Source organism: Mangifera indica, chromosome 13 (genome assembly GCF_011075055.1).
Source record: "Mangifera indica cultivar Alphonso chromosome 13, CATAS_Mindica_2.1, whole genome shotgun sequence".
Lineage (NCBI taxonomy): Eukaryota > Viridiplantae > Streptophyta > Magnoliopsida > Sapindales > Anacardiaceae > Mangifera > Mangifera indica.
The window spans coordinates 8,402,487-8,415,303 of NC_058149.1; the positions used below are offsets into that span (position 1 = coordinate 8,402,487).

Genomic DNA, 12,817 nt, shown 5'->3' on the forward strand with positions numbered 1-12,817 from the left:
CTCATTGTCTTTAGAAGGAGTGGTTATGAAAACTTTATTTTTAATTTTGAAACATCTCTTAAGAATTCGAGAACGTTCGTTCTTACACAATTGAGAATTTTTGCTCCCACTATTCAAAATAGATTGGAGCTTAATCTCGTTGCTCCTACTATATGGAACAGGTAAAGACATCATCTTTTATGACACAATTCATGGTTGTTGAGACGAACCTTCTACACATTCCTCTTCTGTCTCATACAAATTAAGATTTTTATCAATATCACCCTTCTTAGGAAATTCATCTTTTATGAATGTTGAATCTCTAGATTCTATTTTAGTTATTCTTCCATCAAAGTCCTCTTTTATGAACATGTACCTTTTAGAGTGTTCGAGTATCTTATAGAGATACATTTCTTGCCTCTTGGTCTTAATTTTCTGAATTTATGGAATGCATCATGGATATATACGACAGATCCCCAAGGGTGTATCATATTTAATTTAGGTTTTCTACCTGTCCATAACTTATAAGGAATATAAGTTACTGATTTAGTGAGCACACGATTAAGTATATAAGTCACAGTCAATAAAGCATCTCCCTAATACGAAATTGGAAGATTCGCTTGCATCAGCATAAACCTAACCATTTCTAATAGAGTTCGGTTTCTTCTCTCTGTTACACCATTTTGTTGTGAAGTTTTGGGAATCGTTAATTGCCTCATAATTCCTTTTTCACTACATAATTCCTTAAATTCCGTAAATAAATATTCACGGTCTTAATCAGTTCTTAAGACTTTTATTCTTTTGTCTAACTGATTCTCAATCTCATTTATATAATGTCTAAAACAATTTATTGCTTCTGACTTATGAGAGATCAAATAGACATAACCAAAACGTGAATAATCATCTATGAAAATGATGAAATAGAATGCTCTTTTTCTAACTCTGACATTCACAGGGCCACAAATATCTGAGTGTACAAGTTACAGAGGAATTTCAGCTCTAATAGTTTTGCCAAAAAGTTTTCTAGTAGTTTTTTCTGCTAGGCAATGCTTACAAATAGACAGATCTTATATAATGTCTAAAACAATCTATTGTTTCTGACTTATAAGAGATCAAAGAGACATAACCAAAACGTGAATAATCATCTATGAAAGTGATGAAATAGAATGCTCATTTTCTAGCTTTGACATTCATAGAGCCACAAATATCTGAGTGTACAAGTTGTAGAGGAATTTCAGCTCTAATGGTTTTGCCAAAAGGTTTTCTAGTAGTTTTTTCTACTAGGCAATGCTCACAAATAGATAGATCTAATTTTGTAACAGGTCCTAATAAACCTTCACGAGCCAGTCTGTTCATTCTTTTTTGGCCAATATGCCCTAATCTAACATGCCATGTATTTGCATCCACACCTAGACTATTAGGAGTTACAAATAACGAAAAACTAACAGAATTATCATTACTACAAAATAACGTCTCCAACACCACAAAACCTTCAGATAGAAATCTAGATCCATAAAATACATCATCATAATAAAGTTTAACCAAGTTTCCAAAGAAAGTTAAACAATATCCTAGTTTTGGAGCATATAAAACATCATGTAAGTACAAGGTTTGACCACTGCGTAAAACCAATTTGCATGTGCCCATTCCTTTTACTTCAACTTTGGTATTATTACCTACATATATCCACTGTGTTTCCCTTAGTATCCACGAAAGCTTCTTTATCACGAGCTACATGGTCTGTGACTTCTGAGTCTACAGTCTACATAGGATAAAATTCAGTTAAGAAAACAATACTGGAAATATAAATCTCACATTTTGAGATAAGATAAGATAATACCTTTTTGAGCTTCGTGCATTCACAGACAAAGTGACGCTTGTTCCCATAGTTGTAACATATCAATTTTGACTTATCTCTTTTCCTAGAACACTCGCCTCTTTTGTGCTTGAACTGTTTATTCTTATTCATAGGTCCTTGGATAATCTTCTTCCCTTTTCTGGATTTTTGCCATTTCTTTTATAACCAAAAAACTTCTTCGAACTGGACTCAACAACATATGCATGAGCATTTGGTTTAGTAGTCCTTGGATAATCTTCTTCTCTTTTTTGGATTTTTGCCATTTTCTTTTATAACCAAAAAACTTCTTCAAACTGGACTCAGCAACATATGCATGAGCATTTAGTTTAGTAGCTTCTAGGCGTTCAACTTCCAGTTCAAGATGGTGAGCAATATCATCAAAAGTCATAATGTTGTCATTATGAATCATATTCACTTTCATGTGCTCCCAACTATTATGTAGAGATCGTATAACAGCTTGTACTTGCTGTTCATCAATCAGTTCATGTCCAACTTTCTTCAACTCAGTTATCATGTTTGACATTTCTCTTAGATATTGCTTCATTGGCTTATTGGAAACTTTTTTATATGTATCGAACTTAATAGTCAATTGCCTTAGTTTGGAGACGATCGTTCCTCCAAACTTTTCTTTCAATGCCACCCATATAGCATTTGCAGTTTCAAATTGCTCATACTGATAAGCAATATTATCATTTATTGAGCTGATGAGTATACCTCTGACAGTCAAATCTTTCTTTTTCCAGGCATTATAAATGTCTATATTACCCTTATGTTGGACATTGTTAGGATTTTATCCTTCAGCCAGTTGGGGCTCTTCCATGACCTAATTAATAGCCTCTACGACATCTTGTTCATCTAGGATATAGTGTATTCTCATTCTCCATATTATATAATTGTCCCCATTCAGTCTTTCTCCCTTATTCAAATTGGCAATTATGTTTTTCAAAGTCATTTCTATATAACTACAGAGATATGCCAACACAACACCAACAATAAGGTATATACATATTTTATTGTCGTAATTGTGCTATAAGAAATTAAAATATTTCACATAAGGCATAAAGTCAAAAGTTCACTATGTTTCCAATTATTGCCTATGACACAAATTTTCCACATTTTAACAATTAATCTAATCACGTCAATGTAAATTCTAGACGAGAATAATTAAATTCTACCAGTCTTAGAATTCTCACAAATAATCATAATATATATATATTATATTAAATACGGACATGAAATTCAAACATTTCAATGACTATAACCAACTTCTAAACTATCATTGGCTTGAGATTTATATGATTTAAAACAAGGCATCTTAACTATAAGACGTTTTTCATATTTATAGGGATTCGATCTCCACCAATCAGATTGAGAAAAGACTTTTTCTCTATCTTTGACAATGTTAGGAGTAATCTTATCCAAGATAAAGTTATTATAATGCTTACGATAGTCAACATGCCTCGCACTTCGCTGATTTGGGAAAATGGAGAGAGATGTTGATTTTCTTATATTCATTATAATTCTACATTCTTCAGCGAGTTGTAATTCATCCACACATTACCAATAATTCTTGAATTTCTTGTCCTAGACAATATTAGAAATTATTATAGTCCGATAATCTGACAATGATCGTAGTAATCCAGATATTCTCTCTATTTTAGTTAATTTTATGCCCTTGTCTTTTAAATCATAATATCTCTTATTCATGACACCAAGGTGAGTGAAAAGATTGTGCACTGGATTCATTTTGTAGTTCAGATAGTAGTCCTTAGTCAACACGTTCACCTTATATATGACTAACAAATGGACAATAATAAATTACACATGTACAACAATATAAACAACAAATGTTCATATATTTAGCAATGTATAATTCAAAACCATGATCAAAATAACATATATAAGTGTTCAATTCATGCATAAACAGGTCATACAGAATAGAATCTAAGTCAATACAAGCTGCCACACATAAATGGAAGCATGCACGCACTCCCATTTGCCAAAGAACTGGCTTACCGCTGCCACGCGACGGAGAACATAGCACATGCGTTGTCACGTGCTGGAACAAGGCCATCACATGTTGGCACGCGCCTTCATGTGTCGACGACAATTCATACATATCGATCAAATGTTGACCATTGATAAGCCAAATGTTGACCGGTCTACTTGTGGGTCAAGACCTGGGTTAGGTCAACCCAATTGACCAAATAGGTTGACCCGTTGACCAACGATTTTTGACCAACCCGTTAACCATTCGAGTTTTCCCAACCCAATTGCAACCTGCGATTACAACATGAACCATAGATCTTTAACAGCAAAATTGGCCATCTTCCGACCACCCAACAACAACGATTTCAAAGGGCTTTTGAAGCCCATGGTGCGAAGATTCGTATCCATAAAATTTTTGGTGAAAACGTCGTCAGATTTCGGCGAATTAGATGCATGAACATCACGATTTTGGGTGAAAAATTGGCCACTGAAATTCGTCCAATTTCATGAGAATTCGGTGTAATTTTTTTAATTAAATATACATCTCATATCCAGAATTCATCCTAACATGATTCTAGGCATCAATTTCACAAAAACACAACGAATTCATCAATAATCAAAATACATCTGTACACATTTATGTATAAAAATCTACTGTTCACACAAATTAATTTCTGAACATGCTTCCATATCATGTTTATATCACCAACATCACAATTGCACAGACAAAACAAAGCTCTGATACCAATGTAAGTGGAAATTACACAAATTCAAGATCATAGGAAAAACATACCCGGTTTAGAAATCTGAAACTTTGGTGATGATTGGTGATGCAATGCACTCCTGACGAAATCCACAACACACTTTGTTGGATTTGCTTACTTGTTTTCTGTAAAATTTCTTCAAGATGATAGAGTATTGGAGAGAAAAAGGAGTTTTGTAATATTTTGCGTAAAAAGTTGTTTTCCAAAGATAGAAGTTATGTTTATTTATATCAAAAGGGAGAATGACAGTTAAATTCAATAACTGTCAAGGGTAAAAGAGTAATCTTCATATATAAGAGGGTTAATTTTGTCTTTTAACCCTAATGAGTTGGGTCAACCCATCATGGGTGGACCAGATCCAATATAAACATTAAACATGTTATAAACAACAAACATCAAATCAAAATGAAATCCAAGAAAAAAGTAATAAATGTGAGCAAATGCAAATGCAAATATGTAGAAGTCAGACAACTATAAAAGATTCCAAAAATAATAATGATTTTAACCAATATAACAATAATATGACTCCAAAGTTTTCTTTTATTTTGTCAAAATTTCTAACAAATGCACAAATTGCAGATTGTTTTCTTAAAAAAAAAAAACAATTATGCAAACCACAATTTCATGCATAACAAAGGGCATAAATAACTTGTTAGACAAGTTTTGCATATAATATTGCAAGCATTGAATATAAACAACATAGGGTTAACAGGTTAAACATTTAATGACTCATTAAAAAAAAATAAAAATGCTCCAAACAAATAAAATGATTCCAAAATTGACTAAAATTAGATGCAATGCACATTAGGCAGTAGCTTGTTACAGAAAAATAAAATTTTTACCTGTAACTTTGAAAGCTATAACCTAATTCAATGAGCAACAGTTTAAGGGTTTTGAAAATTTTTTAGAATCGCAAGTTGGAAGAATGGGAATAATGGTATGTGATGAACAGTTAGAGATTTGTATATTAAGTTTTTGGGTTTTAAATTTGTGGGCTAATTTATACTTAAAAAAAAAAAACCTAATATTAAGGGTGAACCTTCATTAAACTTTTCAAAAAAATTTTGGAGTTAAGGATGGGCTTAGGCCTACCCTAAAATAGCCTAGCTTTGCCCTTTGTTTATTCTCACCCCTAAGAAGAGCAAGATCGTTTCTATTCATTTGTTTTTCATCTTGTCTACTTGTATGTTAGAACAATACGAGATATTGTTATCATTAACAAAAAGCAAATAGAGAATCTTGAAGCAAATATGGCAATAGTGTAGGTAGGACTTTAGGATGTAGAGAACTGATTAGATCTAGGCTTCAATGAAATCTTGAAAGTTATCAACAACCTTTAAGAAGAGGAAGTGTTAACAGCTATCGACCAAAGAAGATGAATTTCCCACACTTTACTAGCAACGATCCCATGGTATATGTGGTTAGATCAAGCATAATAATATTTTGATACCAAGGAGGTGTTGGAGAATAGATATGTCACAATGACGTTCTACTACTGGGAGAATGAAGCAAACCACTTGTAGTAATGGCTTCGGTGACTTTATCAAGATAAAAGGATAGTCATTACCTGGAGAATATTTTTTTCTATATTTTCTTAACAGTGGTATCAAAGTCAAGTTTAGGACAACAAATGGTTATTTGTATGATTATATACATTTCTAAGAGTTATGTCTAAGAAGTTTGGATTTTAATGAGGTTTTGGTTGATTTAAGTCACTCATCTATCCCAATCTCAATGTCAATATTCATTAAAGAAAAATATGATTATTAGTGCATTAAGATGAGAACGTTTTTTCAACCCTAAAATTTATGAAATATAGTCAAATTTGGGTTCAATATTCCAAAAGAGAAATCTAGCTCTTCTAAAGCTAATCAAAAGGTGATTGCCCTTCTTTCTAAAACAAACGGTAGCAAAAGTTAGGGTTTTCTTTATGAGGAAAAAGTCTTGAATTTATATATGACTTCTCTTCCAAATTTTAGAAATTCCACGATCCGCAAGATTCGTTATATAACACGTTATATGACCATACATCCTAAGGATGTAAGAGAGTACATCTTCCTTTTTCTTTAGCATGGTAGCTTGCATGGTGATCCACGTATGAATGTGCACTTCTCTATGCATGACTATATATCAAGCCAAAATCTTAATTCAAAAATTGATTTCACTCTTAATCATTTCGAGTTCAAATTTAAGTTTAGGAAAAGGACAAATATGTCTTTGAAGTGTACTTAAGTATTACACTTACTAATGTATATAAATGAGTACTCAAATTTATAACCATAGTGGGATCGAGTTATCACTTTATCTAATATTGTCAAGTTATTGATATAGATATCAATCAATACAAATGGAGGGTACCTTCACGTAGACAAATTTTGTGGCTCAGCCTCAAAAAGATATTGATTGATGAAAAGAATGAATTGTATAGTAACTGTATTATTGACAAATTAATGTCTATTGTTGACACTTTCTCATTAAGGTGGCTAAGACGTCTTATTAAAAACCAATCTTAGTTTATTTATAGATGGCTAACAAATTACAAATTTGATGAAAATCCATTTATTACCAACATAATGAAGAGTTTATAAATTTCACACAAAAAATGGTAGATAACAAGATCTGGATACTTAGGTTACACAAAGAAAATCATGTTTGAAATTTGATATGATAGTTTCAAGCACCATGAGATAGTTAGATTTGAATGTGATTTTGTCTACTTAAACAACCAAGCAAAAACCCATAAATGGAGGGGTTTGGATGAAAAATTAAGAAAGTTAACTTTATCCAATTTGGATGTAAATATTGGATAAGTGTTAGTTTACATGAACAATTATTCATATTGAGTGAATGGACGTTCATTATCCCTAATTGACCTAATTTGATGATCTTATTGTATATACTAAGAGTCAAATCATGGATGTGATGCAATATATTGTGATTTGTATGTACAGTCATGCATGATGAAAGAATGACTATTCATGTGTTTGAATATAAATGAATCATATTGCGATTTTTGTCAAATTTTAAAAATTACTCTATGAAATATGACATCCTCGAAGGATCCTAATAGTCAAATCATGGATGTGTTTGTACATAATTAATTTTTAAAATTTTTAAAATTAATCTTGATTGATTTCACATAGATGAATGTTATGAAAATTTTAAAATTGCATCTTCTACTACTTGAAATAATGTTTTGATTATGTGTAACATCCTAACATTACAAGCGTTTTTAGAATGGCCGTAAATGTGTACATAAGGTTTTTACTATTAGATACATGTTGATCCTTTGTCATGGATTGACCATTCTAACGGTATTTATCGTGGTATATGTGAAAACATATACACTTACATATAAATGATGTCACATGTAATTGTATAAATATGACTTAATATGGACGTATATCACCAAGAAGATTGACTTTAAAACATCAACTCCAACATATTATGCCATTCATCTTGCTTCCACCACCCAAGTACTTATGACATTAGATTGATAACATTGGAACAATGCTATATGTACACACTTTTGATACATAATTTAGGTACATAAATGAAATGTTATTATGTGATTGATTATTATTTTATCTTCAATTCAAAATTATTAAATCGCATGATGATATATCATTTATGTATCTAAATTATATATTAAAAGTATGTACACATATTTTATATATAGAGAGAGGGTAGCATTATATGTATAACTTTAATGCACAAATAACAACGTGTTATCATATAATTGAATAGTTAAAAATTAAGGATAAAACAACACACAATCACATTGTGACACATTGTTGTTGTGCATAAAATTGTGCACATATTTTTATTCGCATATATATAAACAATACTATGTATACCCACTTTGCGTATACAAATATATACATACATGTGTGTTATTACGTGATTGAGTATTATTTTATTGTTAATTTAAAATTACCCAATCACGTAATGACATATATCAAATATCTACTCATTTACATATTCAAAATAAATATACATAGTTTTATTATATATATATATATATATATATATATATATATATATATATATATATATATATCCATTCTTACTAATTTTACTTTTTAAAATGTTAGGGTTATGTTTAAAAGGTGCTAAATTTAATTTAATTGTCCATAATAAAAATGAAAAAGACAAAAAGCAGATGGAATATGGTAAAATATCAACTCTATTATAATCTAGTATGCTGTAATATACTTTAATTAAACTGTTAAATTATATTATTAATGTTAGACAATTAAATCTTAAATAGTTTACCATATTATAATATAATAAAATAATAACATTTATTGTTTTGTTAAAAATATTGATTATTGAGCTGGCTGTATTCCATACCATTAAAATTTAAATCTCCTACTTAGTGTATACTAATTTGTTACCAACACAAAGTAATGCAAGGAGTTTTGGCAACTAGGAGAAAAGTTACCAAACAAGAGCAAGCCAAAACATCTCTTCTTTCCACCGACTCTTTCGCCATTGAAAATCATTCTCTCTTGCATAAACCCAAACAAATGAAGGATCATCCATCCTCCTTTCTTTTAATCTATCCATAAAATTTCCCCCTTTATCATCGCAGCGCCACATAAACTAACCTCAACCCTTCATTTGAACTCTCTTTCTTAGCCGTGAATACTTTGCATTTCTATTTTTTCTATTTCTTTATATTCACCATCGTCTTTATTGTTATGGGTAAGAGAAAGCGAACTGCTGACAAAACAAAGAACAATAACAGCCCTCCTTCTTCCTCGGGTATGTTTTTTTGTGTTATGGGTTTTGTTTGGTTTTTAAAGTGGGAAGTTTAGTTGAATTGTGTGTTTGATTCTCGGAACTAGAAGGTGGCTGATTTGGGTCTTAAATTAGAGATTTTCGGTGAAGATTTTATTTGCAAGTGGGAAATTTATTATGTATGGTTTATTTTTTCCTTTTGAAGAAGAAATGGAGGGTTAGGGTTTTGTAATGTTTAGTTGATAAACGTAATTGGATAAAAGGACTTGTAGAAATTGGTGGTGATAACAGAAGGAAGTGTTTTAATTATTCTTCTAAAGAAAAATACTGAATTTATTTAGCTTTGGGGAAGATACAATTCCAAATTGATTTCTTTCATTATTTCCTTTAGTGGGTTGATTTGTGGTGTATTGTGCCTTGCCTCTTTAATGTTATTTAGTGCATTGGATTCCATTGATTGAACTCTTTCAACCGTCTTACGAAGTTTCGGACAGCCCCAAACAATATATACAACAAAAGAATAAAAAGTAAAACCGGTTACAAATTAGTTGTGTGGGTTCCACTTTCCGGTAGAATTTAATCTTGTTATGTGTTGTTCTTTTGTGCCTTGTGAATGCAGAAGTAGTTAACTACTTAACCTTTTCTTTATTCTTTTACTTACTAAGTAATTCATTGGAGAGTTGTTGTAAGTATCTAAATGTACAAGCATTAAGTTGGAGTATTTTTGCCCCCACTTTTTTATCAACGTATAAAAGTTCTGCTCTAGTCAATACTTTCACACTGTTGTCTACGATTTTCCCTGACTTGGGTAGTTTTTGTTGTATTTATTTAATTTGAGTGTGCTTGTGTTTCTTTCAACAGAGTAATCAAATGTTTGCATTTGTTTGGCATATAAACTTAGTTGGGTTCTTTCTCATGACATTACATTCTCTAGGTGTTAGGATTATCTTTTGTTTTAATCCTGTTTTTAAATTTGCTTTCCGCGCTTGATTTGGAACAATTAATTGTGTAAGCCTGCTTTGTCTAGTTATTGTGATGTATGTTACAAGAAGGTAGTTTTTCTTAGGATTTGTTTTATGTGCATCAGAAAGCTCACTTTTTCTCCTTTTCATTGCAGACAATGCTCCATGCTCTTCTGGAATGCAAGAATTATCTAAAAAGGTTAGTTATGCAATATAATATCTGCCTCCTTATTATTTCTTAGTTTTCTTTTCCTGTTTAGGTTAAGTTACTTTTAGGGGTCGTTTGGTTGAAATTACGTTTTATTGTCTTGGTAATCTATTTTTTATTATTTCCATTATCTTGTTTAGTTTGCAAATTTATAAAAGATTCTGGTGATCATTCATTACCAATGATAATGTGACAAGTAATATAAAAAGGTAATCTGATTACCACCTTCATCTTAAGTATTAAAATATTACCAAGATAATCTTTATTTTTTTTTACTATTTAACTCTTACTTATTAAATTTTTAAGAAAAAAATACCCTCAATTTTCAATTAAAATATTAAATAATATGAAAAATACTTTCATATCCATTAATCTTTTATATAATAAATAAAATAATATATTAATAATTTTTTATTACTTCCAACCAAACATAATAATTATTTATAAGCACCAATTTTATTAAGCATAGTAATAAATTTATACCCAGTAATTTTTTAGGTAATTTATCATTGTGATGATTTTCCATTTTCAGTAATAAATATTACCAGAATCAATTGCACCCTTAGGGGATTTTATGTTTTGCTTAATTTTTGTTGAAATCTTTGGCACCTGAAAGGATTATAACTTTGTCTTAATTTTCTGTAATTGCAGAAATCTTCAGATTTAGTTGACTCTAGTGAACTAAAGTCGTATACATCTACCATGGATATCACAGATAATTCAGTGAAGCTATTAAACACCCACACTTCTCTTTCAAACCATCATTACAATCTTGGTCGTTCTATATTCTTAAAGAGATCACGTCATCACTATGGCCACCAATACTCTCGGAGAAACTCAGGTAATCGGGGCAATGCATCAAGTTCTCATGGCAAGGGTCCTTCACGTGATGACAGACTGTTATGCAAGTTGTCTAGTCAATGCAATGCGGAGCCTGGACAAAATGCTGGTAACATGTCTATCTTTCACTTTATTGAATATCATATTGATGTTCAGATTAGTGGGAATTTTTCATTATGATGTATGATGCATTTCGACTAGGATAGCCATCTTGTGGCTAAGAAATTAGATTTCAATCCAAGTAGAGGAAGATACTCAGCTCTCTATAATTTATTGTTTTTGATCATACAAATTGGAGTAGAACCATTTTGAGGATATAATTTTTAACTTTATGATTATTTTATCCATTTTCTTTTTCAGAGGAGAGGGAAAAGCCATTTGGGAGGCCGGAGAGAATTAGGTCTAGTTCTTTGGTAAAAGATGCCTCATCGCCTGATGCTGTGAAGATGGTATGTGGGATCTGTCAGAAGCTGTTGAGACGTAAACCTTATTTTCTTGGAATTGGAAACACACTGTCTTCAGGTGAATACTGTGTCGTTGCTGTTTTAGTTTGTGGTCATGTGTATCATGCAGACTGCCTGGAGAAGAGAACATCATCAGAAGATGGATGTGACCCACCCTGTCTGCTGTGTATGGGTGTGGCGTTGCAAGTTGAATCACCAGGAGCACAGGAATAGGTTTGTACAGATGTTGAACTTACATCTATGATACTAATGAAGAGAAACAAGACATACATATTATTAGATTGCATAAACTGCTTCAAATCCAACTAAGTGTTCTAATAACCACATTGGAGGCCTCATGAAACAAAATATCCAACCCCCTATTTCATCCATATTAACCATGAAACTCCTTCTGTGGCACATTGATCATATACACTTATTTATAACTTATTAAACCCTTTGATTTCATCTCATTTCTCTTTTTGTCAATTGTGTATAATAGTTTTTAGGTTAGATTATCATTTATTATTGATCGGTAGGGTAGAATATGAATGCTATTAATGGGTAGGTCTACTATTGCATATACTTGGTTAGAACAATATCTTGGATATGAGTGTACATGGGTAGATCAAAGATGAAGCCTTGGCTTTGTCCTATCCAGCTTAAAAATTTGCAAGGGGAAAATGCTCATATTCATAAAAGAAGACTTAATTTTTTTTGGAAAAACATTATGAGTAAAGTTTTATTTTCCCAACTCATAGAAAGAACTTCAAAGAAATTAATGTATGTTAAATATGCTTCTTGAATTGTTTTTGGTGTTGTAAGAAAATCTTCCGAGCCTATCATTTTCTTGTACCATACGGTTCCAAACCATTCTTCAGCCAACTCAAAATTTTTTCTTTTTTATTTCCCTTTTTTTTTTTTTTATTTTGTTCCCATATGATCTCATATTCTCATTTCTCAAATATGGGGTTTTTGACAAGATAATGAATGATTGAAAAGTTGTCTTTAATCTTGTATGCGATAGAGTT

General features: G+C 31.2%; 1 protein-coding gene across 1 annotated transcript; it reads left to right on the forward strand.

Moving 5' to 3' along the window:
* Nucleotides 1–8,977: 8,977 nt before the first annotated feature.
* LOC123193972 lies at nucleotides 8,978–12,259 on the forward strand. The gene is made up of 4 exons (XM_044607070.1): nucleotides 8,978–9,357; nucleotides 10,451–10,494; nucleotides 11,155–11,452; nucleotides 11,704–12,259. The coding sequence occupies exons 1-4, from the start codon at nucleotides 9,294–9,296 to the stop codon at nucleotides 12,018–12,020; spliced, it is 723 nt and encodes a 240-aa protein (XP_044463005.1). The 5' UTR covers nucleotides 8,978–9,293; the 3' UTR covers nucleotides 12,021–12,259.
* Nucleotides 12,260–12,817: the final 558 nt, after the last annotated feature.

Excerpts from the sequence above, each read along its gene's own strand:
- LOC123193972 (XM_044607070.1), top strand. The coding sequence starts at position 9,294 with ATGGGTAAGAGAAAGCGAACTGCTGACAAAACAAAGAACAATAACAGC. Across the intron at positions 9,358-10,450 it reads CAGCCCTCCTTCTTCCTCGG|ACAATGCTCCATGCTCTTCT; the intron begins GTATGTTTTTTT and ends TTTTCATTGCAG. Across the intron at positions 11,453-11,703 it reads GGAGCCTGGACAAAATGCTG|AGGAGAGGGAAAAGCCATTT; the intron begins GTAACATGTCTA and ends TTTCTTTTTCAG.